Source organism: Capra hircus, chromosome 28 (genome assembly GCF_001704415.2).
Source record: "Capra hircus breed San Clemente chromosome 28, ASM170441v1, whole genome shotgun sequence".
NCBI classification, from domain to species: Eukaryota; Metazoa; Chordata; class Mammalia; order Artiodactyla; family Bovidae; genus Capra; species Capra hircus.
In genome coordinates, this window is record NC_030835.1 from 25,913,385 (window position 1) to 25,933,710 (window position 20,326).

A 20,326-nucleotide genomic window follows, 5' to 3' on the forward strand; every position below is an offset into this window, starting at 1 on the left:
CTTAAGTTTAGGTGAGGTTCACTAAGAAAATGATACTCAAAATTTTTGTCAAAAATAAATTTATGCTGGAAATATTTAAAGAACTGCCAAGACCATACAGAACTTTCAAAAACTTCTCATTTTATCTTTAACCATTTTACAGTTGGTTTAGATGCTTATGGGTCCTGCCCTTGTACTGGTTAAGCTATTTCACTGCTCTACTTGGAAAATATCCATATAAGTGGGGTTTCTGAAGATCCACCTTGGAATTAATCACAGGCATATTTGCTGGTTGGTGCTGAAAGCTGTTTCATTTTTTTTGCTTTTCAAGTGAGAAAAATCCTCATTTATTTTCTAATCTGATACCTTTCCTCCTTAATGATTCATGTGACCCTGGGCAAGTTAAGTCACATCACTGAGCCTGTAATAGTCCAATATCCCTTACTACTTTATGGAATTGGAGTGAGGGCCACTGAGATATTGTATTAGACAGAAGAATAACATCTCCCTCCTCCAAAGATGGCCCTGTCTTAATCCCTGGAACCTGTGAATATGTCAGGTTGCATGTTAGAGGAGAAATCAGGCTGCACATGGAATTCAGGTGGCTAATCGGCTGACCCTCAGATGGGGCGAGGAGCCTGGATTACTCAGGGGAGTCCAATGTAGTCACAAGAGTCTTTTTTAGGGGAAGAGGACTTCAGAACCTTCTTTTATCTCAGGAGAACTAGAGAGATAACAGCTTGAGGAGGTCTCAGTCCCATGTTTCTGGCTTTGAAGCTGGAGGAATACAGCCGTAAGCCAAAGAGTATGGGCCGCCTGTAGAGGCTAGCAAAGGTAAGGAAACTGATTTTCCCCTAGTTTCCCAAATGAATGAGGCCTGTGGATCCATTTCAGATTTCTGACTTCTGAGACTGGCCAGTAAATGTGTGGCAACTGCTGTAGTAGCAACTGGAAATAATAATACACACAAGTATTGTGAAATTGGTAGAAATTACGTAAACATTAAGATGTTATTTTTCTAGTATGATATCTCTGCTTAGTCTCTCCAGCAGACTTGATGGCAGACGCTTTGGTCCCCAGGAGGTCTTACAGTAGTGTCACACTTCCGTGTCAAAAGCAGATTCCTGCCTTTCTCGTTTCAGTGCCTGTGCCTGACTGTTTTTCCGTTTCACTCTAGCTCTTGCTTAATTTGTGAAGCAGATTTGATTACCATGTAATCATCAAAACAACGCCAGCCACCTGCCTTTTTGCTTCCCCAGTTTCCCTTCGATCACTCATGATTCCGATATTCCCAAAGGGATGGTTAAAGACACTTGTTCCAGAGTCATAACACTGTAGCAAAATTATGTACAGATAATTCTTTCCTTGTTTTATGAGTTAATCTCTAAAAAGATGTCCAAGGCAATATGTGAAGTATATATCCAAATATGTATGTATGTAGTAGGTGTGTATATATAAACATATAAGCACATGTCAAGTCTTAAAGTTTTTCCAACAGTTTGAATAAGAATGTTAATGGATTCTCTTCCATAGGTTAAATTACTTTAATTTATGAAGCAGAATTAAAATTTGAGGATTAGACCATTCTTACTAACACCACATTTATAGAATACTGCGGTAGTAAAATTTTGAGTGTTGTATTAAGGGAGTAAAAATCTATGTTTCTAAGTCCTTAAAAACATTAACAAAATTAAATTGACGCATAGTAAGAAATGTAATGATATTGTCACAATGGTTCTTAGGTCAATCCCTGAATAATACTGTTTTTCCTGCCCTTCTATCATTAATTTACACATAAGGGCCTCTTTTCATTGTAATTTGTTATACTTTTATGGGTTTCCCTAGTAGTTCAGATGGTAAAAAATCCACCTTCAATGCAGGAGGCCTGGGTTCAATCTCTGGGTTGGGAATATCCCCTGGAGAAGGAAGTGGCAACTCACTCCAGTATTCTCTCCTGGAGGATTCCATGGACAGAGGAGCCTGGTGGGCTACAGTCTGTGGGGTCGCAAAGAGTTGGCCACAACTGAGCGACTAACACATACATACTGTTATATTTCCTTTTGCTATATTCTTTTCTTTTATTTAAGGAATGGCATTTGTGTGCCTGCTGACAAGGTCCTCATGAGAACTTCATTTTCAATTTGTAATTTTTTTCCAACAAAAACGTTGTACATTTGGGAGGGGAGTGAGAATACTTCACAGATATATACACAGAGACACTCAGATATACCAGTTATTGTTTATTCTAGGTTTATAATACTTCACAGGTATGAGCTGAGGAACATATCACCCTGTGCTTCAAATATACAATAAAGTAGATTCAGAAAAAAAAAAATCTTGTGTAATCACACTATCATAAACTTTTCAAATGAGGATTGCATCAGCCAGTACAATTAATTAGTAGCAAGTTGAATACTCCTAGCTTATATTTTTGTGGTGTTTAGAAATGAAGAGCAAGTCTTGTTTTTATCTTTCAAAGCAGAATTCCAATTAAAATATGACACCATAAGGCAAAGTGTTGTGTGCGGACTAGTGCAAGGTTGTGGAGTGTTACTGTTTTGCTTTAAATATAAAATTGACAATAATTTCAGATCTACTACGCCTAATAATAAAAGTTTGGGTAGTATTTTGTATGTTTTTGGAATTTGACTTGATTTTTCTAGTGATTACTTTTAAAATTTATTTTTAAAAGTATTGGTCTATGACATAATGGAAATTATTTAAAAAAACACAAAACCCAAAGTGGTCCTGTATCACAAGTAGCTTGAGAAGCACTTGTTAACTGAAGAAAAGTGCTTGTATCTAAAAACTAAAGTATGCCAGTACCATAAAACAATATTTGAAGAATTTATTATAATAAACATTTAAAAATTAGTGAAAGTAAAAAAAAAAAAACAACAGCTAAAAGATGGGGAAGAGGAAAGTGAAAGAGAAAAGAAAGATTGATGACTGAAGAGGAAATCATAGCATACCACGATTCAAGAAGAGAAAAAGACTGTAATTGTCAGTAGTCGTAAGGTGTCTACATATTTAATCAATTAGAAGATGACAAACGCCTTGACGGATGGAAAAGATTCTGGGACCATAGAGATATTCCAGGTAAACCTATACATTTATAAGACTGAAAAACAGACAATTTCCCAACCTCTTATTTTACTGGAGGTTGACTAGAGACGCAATGACTCATTCGGGAATCATACTTGTTTAAATGCCAACTGACAGCAAACTATTTTTGAAACTTCACTTTGGAATTATACTCAAAATTAGTTTTAAAAAAAGACGAACTTCATCACATTTATATAACATTTTTAACCCAAAACATTATTCCAGCTGTTTCTAAAATAATGTTTTTCTAGTATTGTATACAGCGGAAACATTCAACTAGAATTGATCACTCACAAAACTATACTTACATATTCCTTCACGTTTTTCGTTTTCACAGCTTTGTATGAATAATATGCAGGATAAAGCATTCCAAACACCAACCTAAAAGCAAAAAGTGCAAGAAGATGAATCAAACATGACAATGGTTTTAATAGCTCATGAAAATTTCACCTGATAGAAAAGTAGACAGTACATGGAAAACACATGACGGTGTAAATGTATACAAAACCTTGGTGTATAAACTAAAGCCACTCAGAAAAGCAAAGGAAAAAAAATTTTTTTGAAAACCAAAGGACAGTTTCAATATTTTACACAGGCTTATAGGAACAAAAGATTTATTTGATGTTATGGGGAGGGAGGTGGGAGGGGGGTTCATGTTTGGGAACGCATCTAAGAATTAAAGATTTTAAAATTAAAAAAAAATTTAAAAAAAAAAAAAATAAATAAAAATGGCCATTTAAAATATTTTATTCCACAAAAAATATTCTGTGGATCCCGAACATTTTGGAAAATGAAATTATTTGTGCAACATTTGTGCAAAATTGCAGAAAGTAAAATAAAAATTGTCCTCAGCCTAAGAGTCAGAAATTACCACAGGCAACACTTTACTGTATGCAAATCCCATTTTTTATCCATGGGATGCAAACCTAAAACAGACAATGTTTCCACACACACACAATTTGTGATAATGGAAAAAGTGGTCTTTCACTCTGATTTCTAATTATGACAGTGTTGTGAAACAATACTTGATATATTTATTATAATATATATTAAAATAACTCAAAGCACTTTATGACAATTACTAACAGGATTTAATTCTAACAGATAGCATTAAATTATTTCACTAGATCCAAGGAGTGTGTGTGTGTGTGTGTGTGTGTGTGTGTGTGTGTGTATAGACACAGAAATGACATGACCCAGTACACATTGGCATTTTCACGTAAAATATCATGGAATTTTTCTCTTCAAATATTAGTCGACAGTATTGATATCTTCACTACATTCCATATTGATATTTGCCTGGTTTATTTAAACAGTCCCGTATTTATAGGCTTTTGGTTAATTTCCAGATTTCTGCTATCGTGCTGTACTTAGTCACTCAGTCATGTCTGACTCCTTGCGACCCCACAGACTGTAGCCTGCCAGGCTCCTCTGTCCACAGGGATTCTCCAGGCAAGGCTACCGGAGCAGGTTGCCAGCCCTCCTCCAGGGAATCTTCCCAACCTAGGGATCGAACCAGTGTCTCCTATGTCTCCTGCATTGGCAGGCAAGTTCATTACCCCTAGTGCCATATGGGAAGCCTTTCTTAAGGCACAGGAGGAGTTATTTCCTCAGGGCAAGAATTCTAAAAAGGAATTTTCTTCAAACTTTCCTCTGTAGTCTAAATAATATTGTGACCACACTGTCAAAAATTGTATTTTTCTGTGGTCATAGTTTCATAGCCAAAATTTAGACCAGATAGTGCTCAAATTGGCCCTGATAACAAGGGCAGATTGGTCCCAGCAGGGATTGTCCTTCTGGGCAAGTAGGGGTCTTAGTTTGATCAGCCCCAGGATGTTGATTATAGGAGAAAGTCTTGGACATAAGGGAACTTCAGTCCACTTTCCTATGTCAATAAAGAGCTCATATTTTTAGGCCATTTTTCTTATCCTTGGATCACAGGTATAGATAGGTTGACCAGTCATTAAAAAACTTTTTTCCAAGAAGTTCCCAGGTGGGGTGTGGAAACTTAGAGGAGGTGCTTCCTGTATTAGCGTGAGCAGCTTGTACCAGATGTCTTCACACTATTGCACATAATACAAAAAAAATTTCTGTGCACACAGATACTCACTTCTTGGTTGTGATGTTGCTGCTTCAAAGAGTATAGACATTTTTGCCTATTACCAAATATGCCCTGCAGAGAAGGTCTACTTTACATTCCTATACACTGCCAATCGTGTGTATCATGATTTTTTAAAAAAGTTTGCCAGCTAAATAAGAGATACATAATCATTTCATATGTTTTAATAGTTAAAGTATGAGTTTTTTCCCAAGTGTTCACTGGTTTTCTGATACACGAAGTGTATGATATTCTATTGTCTACTTTCCTTTTTGGTTTATTTTAAAAAAGAGTTTTAGAATAGTTTTATTTTTACAGAAAAGTTGAGAAGATAGTATAGATAGTTCCCAATAGCCTACACTGAGTTAGTCCTATTAATACTGCCTTGTATCAGAGTATGGTATATTTGTCATAATTAATAAATCATTTAAACTATAGTATTAACTAAAGTTCAGGCTTCCCTGGTGGCTCAGATGGTAAAGAATCTGCCTGCAATGTGGGAGACCTGGGTTTGATCCCTGGGGTGGGAAGATCCCCTGGAGAAGGGCATGAAAACCCATTCTAGTACTCTTGCCTGGAGAATTACATGGACCGAGGAGCCTGTCCGTGGGTTATAGTCCATTGTGTTGCAGAGTCAGACATGACTGAGTGACTTTCACAAAGTCCATACTTTATTCAGATTTCTTACAGTTTTTACCTAGCATCCTTTTTCTGTCCCAGGATCCCATTAAAGATAGCATATTTATAGCTAGTTGTCTTCCCTCCTTAGGACTCTTGGCGGTAACAATTTCTCAGACTCCTTGGGAAATGATCTGGACAGTTTTGAGGAATACAGATCAACTACACTGTTGGAATACCAGACCACCTGACCTGCCTCTTAAGAAATCTGTATGCAGGTCAGGAAGCAACAGTTAGAACTGGACATGGAACAACACACTGGTTCCAAACAGGAAAAGGAGTACATCAAGGCTGTATATTGTCACCCTGCTTATTTAACTTATATGCAGAGTACATCATGCGAAATGCTGGACTGGATGAAGCACAAGCTGGAATCAAGATTGTCAGGAAAAATATAAATAACCTCAGATATGCAGATGACACCAGCCTTATGGCAGAAAGTGAAGAAGAACTAAAGAGCCTCTTGATGAAAATAAAAGAGGTGAGTGAAAAAGTTGGCTTAAAGCTCAACATTCAGAAAACTAAGATCATGGCATCCAGTCCCATCACTTCATGGCAAATAGATTGGGGAAACAGTGGCAGACTTTATTTTTTGGGGCTCCAAAATCACTGCAGATGGTGACTGCAGTCATGAAATTAAAAAAGATGCTTACTTCTTGGAAGGAAAGTTATGACCAACCTAGACAGCATATTAAAAAGCAGAGATATTACTTTGCCAACAAAGTAGTCAAGGCTATGGTTTTTCCAGTAGTCATGTATGAATGTGAGAGTTGGACTATAAAGAAAGCTGAGCTCCAAAAATTGATGCTTTTGAACTGTGATGTTGGAAAAGACTCTGGAGAGTCCCCTGAACTGCAGAGAAATCCAACCAGTCCATCCTAGAGGAAATCAGTCCTGAATATTCATTGGGAAGACTGATTTTGGAGCTGAAATGCCAATATATTTGATGTATTCTGATGGAAGAGCGGACTCATTTGAAAAGACCCTGATGCTGGGAAAGATTGAAGGCAGGAGGAGAAGGGGACGACACAGGATGTGATGGTTGGATGGCATCACCAACTCAATGGACATGAGTTTGAGTGAACTCCGGGAGTTGGTGATGGACAGAGAGGCCTGGCGTGCTGCAGTCCATGGGGTCGCAAAGAGTTGGACACGACTGAGCGGCTGAACTGAACACTGTAGGAAACTGCTCGACAGGCATTTGCTGATGTTTTTCTCATGATTAGATACGGTATGGTTTTGGTGAGGAAAATCACAGAAGCACAGTTCTATCACATCATATTATATCAAGGGCACATACTAGTAGCGTGACTTATCACTGTTTCGGCAGCCCTGAACACCAGGCTGAAGCAGTGTCTGTTCGATTTGCCATTGTAGGTTCCTCCCCGCCCTGCGCTGCTTTCCATGCTGTAGTCTTGGGAAGGAAGTCACAACGCACAGGCCATGCTTGAGTGAGGAGCTGATCTCTACCTCCCTGAGGGTGGAGTAGCTATATAAATTATTTGGAATTCTTCTGCATGGGAGATTTGTCTATTATTCCCCAGCCATTTATTCAATAATTTATTTACATCAATATGTACTTGTATGTTTATCTTACACTTTTTAGGTTTTAATCTATTTGTTAGTCCAAAGCTTTGAACGTTGGCAGATCTTTCAGTTAGTTCCTGCGTCCCTTTGATATACCTCTATAATTGGGAGGGACTGTTTTTTTAAGCAATTACTAATTACTTTCTGGCACTATAAAATGGACCTGGCTCATACCATGTATTAATTCCTGTTGCATTCCTAGAATCAGCCACTTCTCCATGGAGCCTTGGTTTCCTTTATTGGACAGTGGTATTTAAGACTGTCTGGTATTTAAGATCTGAGTGCTAAGTGTGCTCATTGTTACTGGAGTGTAGGTGATTCAAGGCCCTTGTGTGTTTTGTATGTTAGCCAGTATTGTTCTAGGTTATTATCTTTTGATTTTGTTTATGAAGTTTGCTCAAATACATAATGTATTATGTTTGCCAGGGCTGCCATAACAAAATGCCACAGGCTGGATGGTTAAAACAACAGCTGTTAATTGTCTCATAGTTCTGATGGCTGGAAGTTCAAGGTCAAGGTGTGGGCTAGTTTAGTTTTTTCCTGAGGTCTTTCTCTTGGATTGCAGGTGGTCACATTCTCACTGTGTCCTCATATCATACCTTGGTCTGTGTGTGTGTCCTAATCCCTTCTTCTTCTTTTAAGAATACCAGTCATATTGGATTACGGCCCACTCTGAATACCTCATTTTAGCTTACTTGCCTCTTTAAAGATCTTATCTCCAAATACAGTCACATTCTGAGATTATTGGACGTTAAGACTTCAACATACAAGTTTTGGGAGAGGGACACCATTCAGCCCATAACACATACTAATTTAAGGACTTTCAAATAAGTGTTTCCATTTAAATATGCATTCTTAGACTGAGAGCAAGTGAATATATCTTTATATGAGAGATATAGAGAAAGACAGATTTTTAGTGCATTTATAGTTTATCTGAGGGAGGGGGGATGGGCTATAAATTCCTGGTGAGTCATCCTTCAGAAAGCTGAACCATGCGTTCGGGGCTCATGTCACCAGGTCTGAGGAATAACAAGTCTTCTCCTGCTCGGGATTTGATCCTCACCAACTGAAAGCATCGTTAATACTCTCCGTTAGCTAATACTACTACCCTGTGAATGCTACCTCACCAAAAGCCAATTCCCAGACTCTGGCTATGAGACTTTTAGCTGTGCCACAGAGCCTAGGGCATTTCAGTTTAACACGGGCACCTTGCAAGGCACAGAGGCTTTCCACCTTAGTGGTTTCGAAGCAATCAGTTGACTTAGCACCTGAGGTGTAAACAAGAACACAGCTCTCAGGTCTGCTATGGGTTCATCCTCACTGCCAAGCTAAGGTATAATCCCACCGTCAGCCACTGCAGATAAAGGTTTACATACTCAAGTTAATCATTTCAGTCTACTTTGTATTTCCTTTCACAACCGGGACACAATCAACATATTATCTTCCATATTCTCATACAACCTAGTACTAGTAGCTGGGTTTAAATTCAACATGAACTTCTCCATCACTGTCAGTGTATGAATCTTTTACTTCTCCTTCCCCCGCTATATCACGCATTCAATCTGTCACTCAGGTTTCTCCTCGGGGAGCACCCATGCATCCATCCTCTTTTATTTATATACCGGTGGCCGGTGATACATCTGGACTTGTGCCATCTCATCTGACTTACTCAATGGTTTTCCCGACACAGCTTCTGGCTCCACTGTCAGATCAGTCTTCCTAACACACCTGCTGTACTGCCTTGCTTACAGACTTTAGTAGCTGGCCTCTTCACCTACTTGCCAACCGGCCCATGTGGGGACTCATCAGAACGTAATTTGGAAAACCACTGCCTTATATGAATCATCTGTTCCAACATGGTTTCCTTAACATGCCTCTTGTATTTCTACTTCAGTCCTGGAGTGTGTGCTTCCTGCCTGCAATGTCTCCTTCCCTCCTTATCCTCCCCTCCCTCCTCTCCTTTCTTTCATTTTTTTTTTTCCTGGCTTAATTAACTTTTTCCCATCAGGATCCCACCCTCTTCCAGAGACTTCTAAATTACTTTTATTGTGAATTTTAGAATTTGTTAGCATTACTCATTTTTCCTTTAGCATACTCTATTTTAGATTGTTTGTATTAATGTATACATAACTGACTTCAAAAATAACTTTCTTACATATAGTAAGATTTGGTGCTAGTTGGTGCTATGCATACAGGTGTTTTGCCTTTATTTTATTTTTTTTTATTTTATTTTATTTTTTTATTTTTTAAATTTTAAAATCTTTAATTCTTACATGCGTTGTATTGAACAGAACCAGTCAAATGAACAAATATTATGTCCCTAACACCTAAATGTTGTAAAGAGTAGAAACCAATAATGTATTTCATTTGGAACACGGAAAAGATTAAATGTCTTAGTGAATAGTGGGACAATTTTTAAAGACCACCACTGTTCATATTATAAGTTATTGCTCCAAAGAGAATATACTGGATAACTTATTACTAACATTGTAATATTTTCTCAGTTATTTTTGGGGTTCATTTCCTTTAATATTGGGCTCTACTGTAGATGTTTGCAACCTGGGAGGTCAGGCATAAAGCCAAAGCATGAGCACATAGTGTACAAAAGCAAATAAAGTTTATTTTAGAAGGCCACCTACAAGATAAACTTACAGTTTAGAAAGGGAGTTTTTACTACAAATAAAGTTGACCTATAAATATGAATATCATTTCAGTTACAGAGGCAGGAAGAAATAGTTGCTTATTTCCTCTTAATCTTCTTTTTGCCTAAAGAGGCGAGAACTTTGCCAAAATACTCATAATACCCTTTCCTCCCGTTAAGGTAAAGTTGCCTATATGAACACTGACTATGCTGAAAAACACTGCTTAAAAAAGGAAATAAAATTTATGGGAATGCAGTAGTGAGGATGGTTCTTGTATCATTTTTCATATATGAAAAATACTTGAAATAGCTATCTTCTGGACAGATGTTAAGACGCAATCCAACTTCCACCAAAATTGTCTGAAAATTACATGTTCAAAGGGCAATCTAAGAAGCAATGAATAAGGGTGCGCTCAATACTAGAATTAAGGTCATCAAAGCATAAAAGTTAAGGATCAATTCATATAAAAACTGGTTAAATACTTTTCTGATTAAGATTCTAAAAACGAAGTTATTGCAGAATTTTTGGAAGATATACAAAAGCATTAAAAAGACAATAAAAATCACCAAGAAATTCCATGACTGAATAAACCATCTTCTTTTATAAATGTATGTTACAATTTTTACAAAACTTTTCACAAGCCTGATATATCAAAGTCTTTCAAACTTTTAAAAATGCATCAATAATATTTTAATAAAAAACTGATCAATTTAACATTTAAACAAATTACAAAAGCACTAATTCCAAGGATTTAAACTTCCTTTTTTATTACTCTTGTCATTCTTTTAAAAACACTGAAAGGGCTTCCTTGGTGGCTCAGTGGTAAAGAATCCACCTGCCAATGCAGCAGACACGGGTTTGATCCCTGAATCCAGGAAGATTCCACATGCCGCAGAGCTACTAAGCCTGTGCTCTAGAGCCCAGGAACCACGTGTCAGAACTGCTGAAGCCTGCATGCCCTAGAGTCCAGGCTCGGCACCAAGAAAAGCTGTCACAATGAGAAGCCCAGGCACTGCAATGAAGAGTAGCCTCTGCATGCTGCAACTAGAGGAGAGACCTAGCAACAAAGAACCAGCACAGCCAAAAATAAATAATTTAAAAAATGAAAAATAAAGCCACACACAAATAGAATAGTGTTAATAAAACAAATCCCTCTATCAGCTAGTTTTTTTTAATTGAAGTATAGTAGATTTACAACGTTGTAACTGCTGTAGTAAATCAACTATACTTTCATTAAAAAAAATTGTCACCCTGCTTATTTAACTTATATGCGGAGTGCATCATGAGAAACGCTAGGCTGGAAGAAGCACAAGCTGGAATCAAGACTGCCAGGAGAAATAGCAATAACCTCAAATATGCAGAGGACACCACCTTTTTGGCAGAAAGTGAAGAGGAACTAAAAAGCCTCTTGATGAAAGTCAAAGAGGAGAGTGAAAAAGTTGGCTTAAAGCTCAACATTCAGAAAACAAAGATCATGGCATCTGGTCCCATCACTTCATGGGAAACAGATGGAGAAACAGTGGAAACAGAGCCAGACTTTATTTTGGGGGGTTCCAAAATCACTGCAGATGGTGACTGCAGCCATGAAATTAAAAGACGCTTACTCCTTGGAAGAAAAGTTATGACCAACCTAGACAGCATATTCAAAAGCAGAGACATTACTTTGCCAACAAAGGTCCGTCTAGTCAAGGCTATGGTTTTTCCAGTGGTCATGTATGGATGTGAGAGTTGGACTGTGAAGAAGGCTGAGCGCCGAAGAATTGATGCTTTTGAACTGTGGTGTTGGAGAAGACTCTTGAGAGTCCCTTGGACTGCAAGGAGATCCAACCAGTCCCTTCTAAAGGAGATCAGCCCTGGGATTTCTTTGGAAGGAATGATGCTGAAGCTGAAACTCCAGTACTCTGGCCACCTCATGCGAAGAGTTGACTCATTGGAAAAGACTCTGATGCTGGGAGGGATTGGGGCCAGGAGGAGAAGGGGACGACAGAGGATGAGATGGCTGGATGGCATCACTGACTCGATGGACGTGAGCCTGAGTGAACTCTGGGAGTTGGTGATGGACAGGGAGGCCTGGAGTGCTGCAATTCATAGGGTCGCAAAGAGTTGGACACGACTGAGTGACTGAACTGAACTGAATTGCTGTAGTATAGCAAAATGACTCAGTTATACAGATACATGTATTCTTTTTCATATTCCTTTTCAATATGGTTTATCCAAGGATACTGAATACAGTTTACTGTGCTATAAGGTCGGCTCTTGTTTGTCCATTCTATATATAATAGTTGGCATCTGCTAACCTATAACTCACAATCCATCCTTCCTCCACCCCTACCTCCTGGCAGCCACAGGTTTGTTCTCTCTGAGTCTGTTTCTGTTTCCTGGATGGGTTCATCTGTGTCATGTTTTAAATTCCACACATAAGTGATACCATATAGCATCTGTCTTTCTCTTTCTGACTTACTTCACTTAGTATGATAATCTCTGTTGTACCCATGTTGTTGCAAATGATGCTATTTTGTTCTTTGTTATGGTTGAGTAGTATTCCCTTGTATATACGCACTACATCTTTATCCATTCATCTGTTGATGGACATGTAGGTTGTTTCCATGTCTTGGCTATTGTGAATACTGTTGCTATGAACATAGGGGTGCATGCATCTTTTTGAATTATAGTTCTGTCTGGGTATATGCCCAGGAGTGGGATTGCTGGATCATATGATAATTCTATTTTTAGCTTTCTGAGGAAGCTCCATACTGTTTTACATCATGGCTGCACCAACTTACATTGCCACCAACATTGAAGGAGGATAACTGCCTTATCTCCACACCCTTTCCAGCACTTATTTGTAGACTTTTTAATGATGGCCATTCTGACAGGTGTGTAATTTTGATTTTCATTTCTCTAATAATTAGTGGTGTTGAGCATCTTCTCATGTGCCTATTGGCCATATGTATGTCTTTGGAGGAATGTTTAGTTAGGTCTTCTGCCCATTTTTTTGATTGGGTTGTTTTTTGTTGTTGTTGTTGAGCTACACGAGCTGTTTTCATATTTTGGAGATTAAGCCCTTGTCTGTCGTACTGTTTGCAAATATTTTCTCTGTCTGTAGGTTGTCTTTTCATTTTGTTTATGGTTTCCATTGCTGTGCAAAAGTTTGTAAGCTTGATTAGGTCCCACTTGTTTATTTTTGTTTTTATTTCTAGTGCCTTGGGAGACCTAAGAAAACATTGGTATGATTATGTCAGAGAATATATCATGTAGTTTTAAAAATTAACAGTGATCCAGTCTTAACATTTTGACATTATCTTTTCAAGTTTCTCTACAATCTTACAATATTATCTTAACATTTTAAAGACCAATATTAAAAAAAGTTCTAATTATGTTATAAAATATCATAATTTAAACATAATCAATTGATATCTTAGAGCACATAAGTTTTTATCCTTAAAAGTCTTTCTATAATGACTACTAATAGCAATTATTTATCAACATTTTATATTAGGCAGGATATTAAACACTTTTGAGATATCATTTCAACTTAGTTCTCATACTAACACCTAGAGATAGGTGATATTTTCATACCTATTTTATAAATGCAAAAACTGAGCCTTACAGAAGTTTTAAAAAAATCCAGCGTCAAATATCTTGTAAGTTTATTGGCTACATTCAAAGTCAGGCATTCTCACTGCAAAATCCACACTTAAACTGTTTATTTCCTAATGACATATCGTAGAAGTGGAATAGCTACGTCAAAGGGGCTGAGATTTTGAAGATCTTTGATATATATTGCCAAATTGCTCTTTGGAAAAGTAACATAATTTATATTCTTTTAAGGAATGTATAAAATACCCATTTAAGGACTATGTAATAACACAAAAGTCAAACAAGTAAAATACAGTAGGAGATTCGGCAGGCATTTTTTCCAGTGGATGAACCGTGTTTTTAAGATAATATATTGATTAGAACAATCACATGGTACATAAATTGATACTTAGAGGAAAACATCCCCAAATATTATAGTTAATGATGCTAACATTTAATTTCAGAACTATCTTAATTTTCCCTGAATTGTCTTTGTATTACAAGTTACTGCTCTAATAATAGAATTGCAACTGTAGTTTGTTAAAAGTAAGCATAACAAATAGCTTATTGCTGGTAATAAACCATATAACACCAATACGTAATATGACCATACTCATTGGCACCCGGGGTTGCTCAGTTGGCAAATTATCCTTATTCCACGGCTTTCAGAATCATGCTCCAAAAAAAACAAAAAATGTTAATTATAGTGTTCTATCACATTAAAGGAGAAACTCAATGAGAAGAGAGATTAACTAAACTGGAATAGCTAATATTAAAGAAACAAAACATGGGATCGAAAATCAGAATGATGAAAGACAGATGTACCAGGCTCGTTATGGCGAGTCAGTCATAATTAACAAGATACCATGTACAGTCTTAAAGAGCAATGCAAAATAAAACATTCCAGGCCCTCATCACAGAGTATAAACAAACCCCATCTGCCTGTAATTCACTTTACACTGAAGACTGAGACCAGTGAAATGAACATAAAATAGCCTGGCCTAAGGATAGTAAACGTGCGGAGGTCTCCCAGCTGTTCATTCCTGTGACCAAGAGAGAAACTGCTACTCATTCACTGCACTCTTTTCTGCCGACCCTGGTCTCGGAAACTTGTCAACACAGCACCAACATGAGTTCACAACAAAGGACAGATGCTAAGTGGATTTAACTTGCCCTTCCTTTTTGCTTTTGGCCATCCTTGTTTTAAACCTTTATTTCTCTAGGTGGTGTCATCCTAAATTTGGATCAAGCTCAACTACCAGGTTATGTTCTTAAACATCACACGTCTCTTCTTTGAGGGAAAGTCACTTTAACGGAATTATTATTACTTTTTAATAATACATTCTTGTTTCTTCTTGAGGTACAGTATAAGAAACTGCCATATGAAACCCATGACTATAAATAACAGGGGAATAGTATTAAGAGCATTGTGTATTATATTGGTATTCCTGTATATTAAATCTCATATGTGAGATTTACCTTGGAATTCAGTACTTAGCTTTCTTTGAAAAAATGATGCCCTACCTTCTATCTGATAAGAATTATATTGCTCCTTTTTTCCCTACCGACTAGTTGCCAGGAAGCCGATAACGCAAAATTTGTTGTTCAATCATGATGAGCCTTAGGATTGGCATATTTATACAGTACTTGTATTCACAGGTTTTTATTTTCTATTTTGATTGCTATTTTTTCCTAGCCTTAATTAATTTTTCTTTATTTTCTAACATATACATTTGGCAAATGATTCTCAGATAATTTGAAAAAACACAACAGAGCATAAACAAATAGTCAAAATGTACTGGTCACGACGACTAAGCACAGAATTCAGCTCTATGGTACCAGAGAACCAAAAATGCATTGTTTAGTTTGGGTAGCTGAGTTTGGGAACCATAGGTGGTTCCCCAACTTAGCCACATGTTAAAATATTTTGGAGGGCTTCTTTTTAAATACTGTTTTTGTTGTTGTTTAAAATGTATAGGTAATCTAAAAAATAAAGTAGAAAATGTAAAGTAAAAAATCTCCCATTTTGAAACACTATTTCACCAAAGAAGGATGCAAACAATTTCCAGAATAGCTTATGGTCAACTAATTTGAATATAGAAAACACATGAATAGTCAAAATGGTAAATACTCAAACTCCTCATTTCCTAATTATCTTATTCAATTTTGCTCTTGAAGTTATTTATGGCTATTCTATGTGTGCAGTGGAAATACTAAGTACTGTGGATGTCTCGTCCCAGCTCCACGCTTGGTGACATCACACTGGTAGTGTGAAACAGGCTATTATTGTTGGGAGTATTTACATCATGGAAATTGGTAAATGATATGAATCAGTCCCTTTGCTCCCGTTGTTAAGCATTCCCAGCACTCCACTGCCTATATGTCTTTTAGCCAAGTGAAACTATAGTGTGCTTTTATCAGGAGGACAATGAAATACTATATGTAGAAAGAATTCACAGAATTTAGTGAAAACAAAAAGGCAGGCTATTCTGGCAACCAAGTTTATATTTATAAAAGGCTTCATGCAAGATAAAGAGGGCAAATGTATTTTGCCCTTTCTGTTTGAAGATTAGGTCTCTAATATTAACACAGACTCTGAGTTTTTAGAATAAAATCAGAATCTTAAACAAGAGGGAATTTTAGAAACAATCTATTTTATAACAGTAGTTCTCTGAATTTTTTCAAAGTAGTATTTTTCCCCTCAGAGGAAATCTTTCTTGGGATCATCAGAAAATAAGAGATGAATGCAAATAAATGAGGCAAATGTGTTAAGTTGTCCTAGAGAATTCAATTTAGTTTCACTGATTGTAGAATCCTCGGAGGAATCCTAAACCCTTAAACTATTTGAAAAGCTCTCTATAAATGGTTTGTTGCTGCTGCTGCTGCTGTCGCTTCAGTCGTGTCCGACTCCGTGCGACCCCATAGACAGCAGCCCACCAGGCTCCCCTGTCCCTGGGATTCTCCAGGCAAGAACACTTTAGAAGCTCCCAAATCTGTCCAGATACAAGGAACAACTGGGAATGAGAATCTTTGGAAGTGGGGCCAAAGAATCTGAATTTCTGAATTCTGCGTCTTCAAGAAACTAAGGTGTGATGACATTAGGTTACTTTAGTTTTGGATTAAAGCTGATTAATATTAAGCAATATGCAGTTCATATGCTAAGGTCAAAGTGTATTTTTAAAAGTAATGTGAAAATGACTATAGGCTATCTTGACTTTTGCCAAACTCCGTCCTTACTTAAACACTAAAATAAATGTTAAGAGATTATAAGGAGAAAGTTATATAAAGTGGTAAAAATTAGTAAATCCTTGAAAATAACAAATTTGTGCCTGTTTATGGCCAAATGATTACAGTTGGTACAGGGTCCAGTGATAACCCATGTATCTGTGTATATCTTGCTAAATGAGTCATTATGCTACTGTTTAAACTTCTGCCATCAAGTAGCAGAAGTTCATGCATGATTACCGCAAAATAATACATAACTTTGTATTATAAAAATTTTAAGAAAAGATCTGTTGCTAAGAATTCTCTAGTAGAGAATTCCCACTTAGTAAAATACGTGGTCTTAAAGAAAGTATGAAAATTACAATCAGGAATAAAAAGCCCATGAGAAAAGCCCCAACCCTGAATACTTTAACCAGTGATACAAGTTTAAAACTGCCAAGGAGAAAAAAAAAACACAGTAAAAAAAAAAATTCCTTTGTAAGACTTTATACATGTTTTAATTATAGTCATCAAGAGCTATGAAGCTTGGAATTTTCATGTCGTCAGAGCTAAACTTCTAACTTTACTTTAGAGCTGTAATTTCTACTCTAAAAGGAAACCTAAAGATAACACTAAAGGGAAGAAATCAATCCACAGCAAATCAGACTAGCATTTCATCATCTTCTTCTCTCCCCTGGCCATCACCTCACCCTTCAACTACCAGGCCTACTGTGTGGTAGACCCAGACTAAAGAAAAATATTCAAAAATAATGCTGAACTCAAAACAGAATATCCTAGAGAATCACCAGCTTTTGAGGCCCTCAAGGAACTAGGCTTCCTGTGGACAGTGCTGTATAGAATGCCATAATAACTAAAAGAAGACAACGTTTCCTAAAATCGACAGCATTCCCCAGTTTACCAGGTCTAATTTTTCCATTCTAATTGTCACTACAAATAAGAAACTCATACATAGGATAGGCATTATTGTTCTATCTCTATAGATAAGGCTCAGAAACCAATGATATTATGAATAAAGTACCCACCAAGTATCGAAGCCAAAGCAAAATACAGAACTTCCAATTTTAAAACCTGTGTTCTTTGCTCTATACCAAAAAACTCTGTAATTCATACAATGTGTAACCCCTAGCATATAACTTCAACATCAGTAGTTGAATGAAAATCAATGTTCACAATTATCTAAGTAATTGTGAATTGTGACCCACTAACGTATTACTGTCACATATAAAAAGATATCTGAGACCCATTTTCTAACATTTTTATTAAAGTGTAGTTGATTTATAATGTGCCAGTTTCTGCTGTACAGCAAAGCGATTCAGTTTTTTATATCCATACATACATGTATATAATTCTTTTTAATATTATTTTCCATTATGGTTTATTGTAAGATAGTGAATATAGTTAGTTACTTGTTCTACATAGTAGGCCCTTATTTATATATTATATTTTATAAACACGTTTGTATTTGCTAATCCCAAATTCCTAATTTACCCCTCCTCCCTTTTCCCTTTGGTAACCATTGGTCTGCGTGCTGGTTTCTGGTTTGTAAATGAGTTCACCTGTGTCATATTCTAGATTGCACATGTGAGTGATACAATATTTGTCTTTAACTGTCTGACTTACTTCACTCAGTACGGTAATCTGTTGGTTCATCCATGTTGGTGCAAATAGTATTACTTCATTCTTTTTTATGGCTGAGTAGTATTTCATTGTATATGTGTATCACATCTTCTTTATCCATTCACCTGTCAATGGGCATTTAGGTTGCTTCCATGTCTTGGCTAATGTGAATACTGCTGTCATGAACAAAGGGGTGCATGTATCCTTTTGGATTATAGTTTTTTCTGGATACATGCCCAGGAGTGAGATTGCCAGATCATACAGTAATTCTATTTCTAGCTTTCTAAGGAAACTTCACACTATTCTCCACAAATAGTAACTATATGAATTTACATTCCAACCAACCGTGTAGGAGGGTTCCCTTTTCTCCACACCCTCTCGCCAGCATTTGTTATTTGCAGATATTTTAATGATGGCCATTCTGACCAGCGTGAGGGAATACCTCAGGGTAGTTTTGATTTGTATTTCTCTAATAATTAGCGACATTGAGCATCTTTTCATGTTCCTGTTGGGCATCTGTATGTCTTCTTTGGAGAAATGAGACCCATTTTTTGACTGTGTACAAAGTCTACAAAAGGAATATTGACATGTTTAATCAACATTCACATGCTCTACATTCCTATCAAAATTGTTAAGTGGCTATACCTGATGGAGTTAAGAATTACTCACATCATCTGACCAATCCCTGACTCTTGAATAACTCTCAGCTCAGAGAAACTATTTCTTTATTTAGCCCCTTAAACACAGGATCTGTTAAAACCCAAACTCAGCATTAACCCCATCAACATTAAAGATAAGGAGAGTTTGGCTGTAATCTAAAGTTTAAAAAAGGATTCTGGTGAAGAAAAATTGCACATAAACCACTTCTGAATATGTTGAGAAAACTTTCTCTCTTGAAGTACACGCCTCTACACAAATAAAAAGGAGATGAGTAAGAAAAGCCATAAACATGGGTTCTATCCTGACCTCCAAGTGAACTTCCCTGAATTGAACTCAGATTTAAAATTGCTGCCAAGTCCTCCCACTGTGCATTCATATCTGCTGTGCAATCCATACTGTAGTCATCTACAGTGCCCTCACAAACAAGCATAGCAACTCTCTCCTGGGCTCCAACCAGTCTAAAGTGAACTGAATTATTTTCCTTTCAAATAATCTGTTAATATCTCTCCATTACACAAAAACAGATCGCACCGACGGCATACTTTGTGACAGGCACTGTATATTCCAGAAATAAGGATACCACTGTGAAGTCCCCATTGCTTTTTAATTAAAACTAAACGTGTGATGATTTGGAAATCAAAACAGTCTATTTTCATATTTCTTAAACCACTTCCTTCATTTCACTTGTTCACATCTAATAGGCCTGTTATTTCCAGTTCAATAATTTCTTTCTCTCATCCCACTCCTTAGAGCTAGAACAATCTTTCTATTTATGTTGAGAACTCTCCCTCTTTTCATAGGCATCCTGCGTGTTACTCTTTGTTTAATGAGGTTTAGAGAAGGTTTGGTCTCCTTATTTTGTTAAACAAATAATCAATAACAGAACTCATAAAAATCGAACCACCAGAACGTAAAAATTAAACATTGTGAAAGCATCTAAAGACAGTGGAGGTGGTCAGCTGATGAGAGGATGTCTAAGTACTTTTCTTTGTACAAGCAAATCAGACAGGAGGGAACTTTATACTATCCTGGGCAACTCATCAACAGAAAAAAAGAAAGCAAACATGCGCCAGAAGAACTATACCACCGCCTCATTTAATCCTGACATCACTCATAGCAGGAAACCAGCCTGACAGTTTGGCACCAACAAGCTCTC

General features: G+C 36.9%; 1 protein-coding gene across 1 annotated transcript in view; it reads right to left on the reverse strand.

The window, feature by feature from the left end:
• The window catches only part of REEP3 (receptor accessory protein 3), a 98,109-nt gene that overhangs the window by 45,507 nt on the left and 32,276 nt on the right, over positions 1-20,326 (reverse strand). The window contains exon 2 of the mRNA XM_018042215.1: positions 3,393-3,465. Within this exon, the coding sequence (XP_017897704.1) occupies positions 3,393-3,465 (73 nt within the window). The remainder of the gene's footprint in view (positions 1-3,392; positions 3,466-20,326) is intronic.